General features: G+C 50.1%; 1 protein-coding gene across 1 annotated transcript in view; it reads left to right on the top strand.

Moving 5' to 3' along the window:
- Nucleotides 1-3419: 3419 nt before the first annotated feature.
- Nucleotides 3420-5800, top strand: part of EPCAM (epithelial cell adhesion molecule) — a 10659-nt gene continuing 8278 nt past the window's right edge. Inside the window, exon 1 of the mRNA XM_018576293.1 lies at nucleotides 3420-3512. Coding sequence (XP_018431795.1) covers nucleotides 3437-3512 — 76 coding nt within the window. The 5' untranslated portion in view covers nucleotides 3420-3436. The remainder of the gene's footprint in view (nucleotides 3513-5800) is intronic.

Genomic DNA, 5800 nt, shown 5'->3' with positions numbered 1-5800 from the left:
CGCGCCGGCCCCCGCCCCCCGGGGGGGGGGGGGGGGGGGGGGGGAGAGAGCACCTCCCGGAAATGAGAGGGACACCTTCCTGAAAGTGCTTCTTTCAGGTTGGGATCCCTGCTTTTGTGCAGCATTGTTCTCAATTAACATACTCACCTGTCCGACAAATCCAGAGCTAGGTCCCGCACCACCATATTGGTCCTTAATCATCGGGAGCTGGCTGCTTCTTCTGGTTTCAGGTAGCCAGCCCCCCGATGATATGTGCACCTCCACCCACCGGCCACTTTGTGTCCCTTCTGCTGAAGCCTCTTTGGATATACAGTATATACATATATAGGATATACCAGGAGGCTGTGGGAAAAGGGCACGTCATTCTCGCTTAGGCAAGACTGGTGGGGGGGGGTATTTCTCATGAACAGAATCCTTATAATCCTTTTCTATGGTATTATATTGTAATTGTACTGGCTCCCCATATGTTGTAAAGCGCTGTGCAAACTGTTGGCGCTATATAAATCCTGTATAATAATTAAAACTTTTTAAACAGTGAAGGGGGTTTGCAGTATTGTTTTAGAGTGAAGGTCTGCTTTAAGAAGGTTTACATTTTTTTGGGGGGTTACAACCACTTTAAAGCAGACTTTTACCCATATCTTTAAAGTAACAACAAACACCCCTTTAGAAATGTTTAGTAATGACAATCTACAAACATATACTTCTAGATAATCTATCAGGTGGCCTCTGCCGGCTCTCAGGTGGTCTATATGGGCTCTCAGGTGGTCTGTAAGGCTCTAAGGGGCACTGTGTGGGCTCTCAGGGAGGCTGTGTGGCTCTCAAGGGGCACTGTGGGGATCTCAGGGGGTTTATAAGTGCTCTCAGGTGGGCTCTGCAAGCTCTCAGGTGGTCTTTATTGGCTCTCAGGTGGTCTGTTCGGGCTCTCAGAGGGATTGTGCGGCTCTCAGGTGGTCTGTACGGGCTCTCAGGGGCGCTGTGTGAGCTCTCAGGGGGAGCTGTGCAGCTCTCAGGTGGTCTATAAGTGCTCTCAGGTGGGCTCTGCGGGCTCTCAGATAGTCTGTATGGGCTCTCAGGAGTGCTGTGTGGCTCTCGTGGGGGGCTGTGTGGCTCTCAGGGGGGCTGTACATGTCTCACCGGGGTCCAGAGAGTCTCAAGGGCAGATGCGGCTCTCTAATTGGATGGCCTGAGAGGCCCCAGCGAGCGGCTGTCTAATATGCCTGATTAGAGGGCGACCGCTGCCCAGTGTTCTACTGAAATCTCCAACTCGTGGAGATCTGCAACTTGTGACGTTACGTCTGCTGAATGCCAGTAGCAGATTTGGACAAGATGCCGCTAGTGCGCGTGCGCCAGCCATGGCAGTGTCATAATCCTCGTTGAGGTTTCCAGTTCCCATCAGTGTGCCTGCACGGCTTCACAATACCTGTCGAGTTCTGCAACTCCCTTCAGTGGGCCTGCGCGGCCATCTAAGAGCAGTATCAAGCTCTCCAAATAGCGTTACTGCGTCTGCACACCACCCATTCCACACAACACTGGACCTGGGCTCGTATGCCATAGGTTCGCCACCACTGTCCTATACACTGCATTGGACATGGTGACTCGTGGATTCCTAGACCACTACAGCAGAGGGGAAGAGAGGCACCAGAGACTAGTCTAAGAGCAAACCAATTGTGAGGATGGGGCGAGAATAACTTTCTTATTAGCATCTAGACAAAAATGACCACTTAAACCTTGCAGTGCAGGGGTAGCCCTAGTGCAAGGGTTAATAAACTTCCTGCCCGGAGTTTTTCTTTAAGGGCTTGTTCACACCGAAAGCGTGTGCGTTCCAGAGCGGTAGCTGCTGGAACGCACCGCGATCGCTAAGAAAGTTCTCCCCGCGTTTTGGGGCAGGAGGGGGCGTGGCGGTGTATTGAATTCAATGGCACCGCTTGAACGCCCCTCCTCCCCCCGCCCAAAGTGCGATCGATCGCGTGGCAAAACTTTGCCAGCAAGCCCTATTTTTTGCGTTTGCAGTGGAACGGAATTCAATCGCACTGTGGGCGGGGGGTGGAAGCGGTGCCATTGAATTCAATGCACCGCCACGCCCCAAAACACGGGGAGAAGTTTCTTGGCGATCGTGGTGCGTTCTAGCAGCTACCGCTCTGGAACGCACACGCTTTTGGTTGAACAAGGCCTTAGAAACTTGCTAAAACAGCAAGAATACTCATAATTCTTCCATTGATTTCCACATATTTCTAGTAAAAAAAAAACAACAACCTAGATGCCCCCAGGGCTAGGTGTGGTGAAAGTACAAGTCCCATCATGCCTCTGGGAGTCATGCTGATGTCTGTCAGAGTCTTGCAATGTCTCATGGGACTTGTAGTTCCATAACAGCTGGAGTGCCAGGGTTCAGAGGCATCCAGAGGCGGGGTGACACTCGGTGCAAATACCAGGTGATACCCCGCAGTGACGTCATCGCGTACGTCACCCGGCGGGGTAAAGTATGGTCTGCAGGGTCCCTTCCTTTCTCGAACAAATGTCGGGCTCTCGGTCCTTGACTGAGTGCACGACTTTTCAGAGGGGGGTAACTGTCAGTCATTTTGGTGTCACCCCTCCAATGGTGTCACCCGGGTTCGGGCTGCACCCCCCTGCCAGGGTTGCTTACCCCACACCATCTCTTGTATCACTTGCCCCTCCCTTTTAGATTGTAAGCTCTCAGGGGCAGGCCCCTCTGATTTGTATTGTAATGTCCTCAGTATATTGTAAAGCTCTGAGCAAACTGTTGGCGCTATATAAATCCTGTATAATAATAATAACAATGGACCATCAAATAATAACTAGACAATTCTAATGAATATTTATCACGCTCCATAGTTCATTTATATACAGCCCATTGTATGTGTATGGAGAGAATCCACAACCAGAAACTCCATGTATGATCATCAGCTTTGGACTTCCTGGGACTTCACAATTATACAATGCAGAAACTGAACCAAGTGAGTGTCAGCCCTGCAGTCAGTTTCCCTCTCGGTGGGCGGGGTCATGACATCACCACCAGGTGACTGCCCACCTTCCTGCCCCAGGTGAGTCACCGAGTTTCGCTGGGTAATGAGTGACGTCACTGTAGCCGTGTATATAACTCCCGGGGAAGCACAAGAAGAGGTCCATACTAAACATCCAGCTGGGAAGCACTGAGGACGGTGTTGAGATTAGCGGAGGGTCTGTGAGTGAGTCGGGAGTCGTATCGTTGCGCTGCTCTCCATACACACGGTGTACGGCGCTGGTTTCGGTGGAGGGGGGTTGGTGCTCAGTAGCCAGGTGAAAGCAGAGCACGAGTTTCGTCCTTGTTTGTGAATCAGGGAGGGACCCGTCCGACCGGTCTGACCTGGTTCGGGGGGAGGAGGCAGAGGAAGGTGAAAAGTGCTGAACGTACAGTAGCATCAGATCAGACGAATCAACCATGAAGACCTCCACCATCCTCAGCCTGGCCGCTGTCCTCATCGGCCTGGTCGTCATCGAACAAGCTCGGAGCCAAAGTAAGTGTTCCCAGACCTCGGGTACCCACCTGTGGGGGTCACTCCTGGACTTTTTTGCTCATCAATGGAGGAAAACCCTTTAAATATTCGTTCTTCTGATGGGATTTATTAGTTTATGGAATTACAACTCCTAGCGTGGTCTTTGTACAGAGCTTGCTTCGGATTGCTCTGTCCGGACTAGGGTTGTGAAGGCTGCATGGGGCTGGACAGATCATGTCTCTAGGTGATCTAACCACAAGTGTCAGTATGCCCAGCGATTTGTAGCAGCAGAGTGTCCGCAAGGGGCCCGACTTGGCTCGGATCGCTGGCGATACATCGCACCGGCCAGGCTCGGGTTCTGATCTATCGGATCCTGGGATCAATTGATCGCCAAAACTGGAAAACGTAGAGCCCCCCCCCCTCCTCACCCCCTCGGAGACTAGGCGGTCATGCTGGCACTTGTAGTCCTCCGCAGGCTGCCCGTGTAGTACAATTGCCGTTTGTAGGGCGGCTGTTTAGGTGATTGCTCATTGTTTCTCCGATCAGAGATACGTTATCGGGTGATAAGAGGATTTATGTCTGCCCGTATCACAAAGCTAACAGCTTTCCGTGTGATAAGGCTATAACCTGCTGTGAGGTCACGGCTCATCTAGTCCGTTATATCCCGCGGTTCCGGAGGGCTATATGGGTCCTCTAATGTGGGGTCACCCTACTGCGGTCACCTGTATGCAAGTTAATGTGGGGACTTCATACTGCGGATACCTGTAATACAGATACAAGGGGCTCACATCGGTATTCTGTAACGTGGGGTCACCTGTGGGTCATACTCTGCCATGTGAAGCCATCAATCTGCTTTTATTACAATATTGTTACAAGTGGGTTTCCGGTATATACATTGTAGTTGATCGGGGCTCAGTATATACATTGTAGGTGAGCAGGATGGAGTGGTCTGTAATTTTCGGGGCTCAGCGTATTCATTGGTGGGATGAGGGGTCGGTGTTTGGGGCTCAGTATCTATACATCGTAGATAATATTTGGGACTCGGTGTATACATTGTAGTTAGGATCGGGGCTCAGTATATACATTGTAGGTAAGCAGGATGAAATGGTCTGTTAGTCGGAGCTCGGTGTATGGGCATTGTAGATTATAGTCGGGGCTCGGTGTATACATTGTCGGTGAGGAGGATGAAGTGGACTTTGTAGATTATAGTCGGGGCTTGTTGTATTGTAGTGTGCGGGACGTTCTATAATGGAGTTCCTCTTCCCGCTCTACCTGTAGAGGTGAGGCGCGGCTCTGTGACAAGATGGCGCCGGGCGGCTCACCAGGGTGGTCATAGCCGCCGTCTCTGTACACCTGAGTGACGCATGCAGGGAGTGGCTGTGGCACCTGGGAGTCCTTCTCCTCCCCTCATTTCTAAGAGCACAAAGGTAATGTGCGACATGATTGTGGACTTGTATGGCAGAGTTACATCTGTACTGGTGACGTTCATGGCCTCTCCCCTCAACTCCTTTAAGTGAAATATGTGGCTGCTCCAGGAAACATTATGCTACTGTACACTTTATATAGATATAAGATATCGGAGGTCAGCTTGCTTTTGTAATTGGGGGGATACATTTTAAGAAAACATGTCTGCTAGGCATATGGGCGCTGCTATTAAACTGAAGTTTTGGTGAGTAATAGACCTGTACACCAGTATCCAATAGACCTATACACCAGTACAGGCCCAGGTCAGCGGGTAAAATGGTGATTGCCATGTTCCAGCTAATTGTCTTACCAATGTTTACCCAATTTTTTGGTAAAATATATAAAAGATGGGGTCACGTCGGGTAAAGGCACCAAACATGTCAAGCCTTAAAATTGTCTGCGCTTCCAAAACCTCAAAAAACGATAATACCCAAAATTGGCCATAGGCGACACTTTAAAAGCTGTTACCACTCATCTTTAGTGTTATCAGTGATTGATGGCCCTAAAATGATTGCTCTCACTGCGACGTTCGCGGCGATATGTAACATGTGTAGCGCAATTGTAATTTTTGCGCGCTGGGGCACCGGACGCGTACTTATGTTTATAGGCGCGTAAACGTGGGGGTGACTTTTATTTTACTTTTTTATATATTTTTTTTGCTCTTGTTGTTGCTATTATATAGGGGGATAACAATCCCCCTATATAATAGCAAAGGCACACTGACAGGTCCTCTTTATGGAGACATTAGGGGTCTCTAGGACCCCAAAAGAAGCTGATGAAGCAGGGATCAGCTTTTCTCTGGCTATAGCAGCCAGATGACTGACAGGTGAATGCGGAAGTGATGT

Source organism: Nanorana parkeri, unplaced genomic scaffold, assembly GCF_000935625.1.
Source record: "Nanorana parkeri isolate BGI_ZX_2015 unplaced genomic scaffold, ASM93562v1 scaffold63, whole genome shotgun sequence".
NCBI classification, from domain to species: Eukaryota; Metazoa; Chordata; class Amphibia; order Anura; family Dicroglossidae; genus Nanorana; species Nanorana parkeri.
This window is presented reverse-complemented; position numbering and strand designations above follow the sequence as displayed.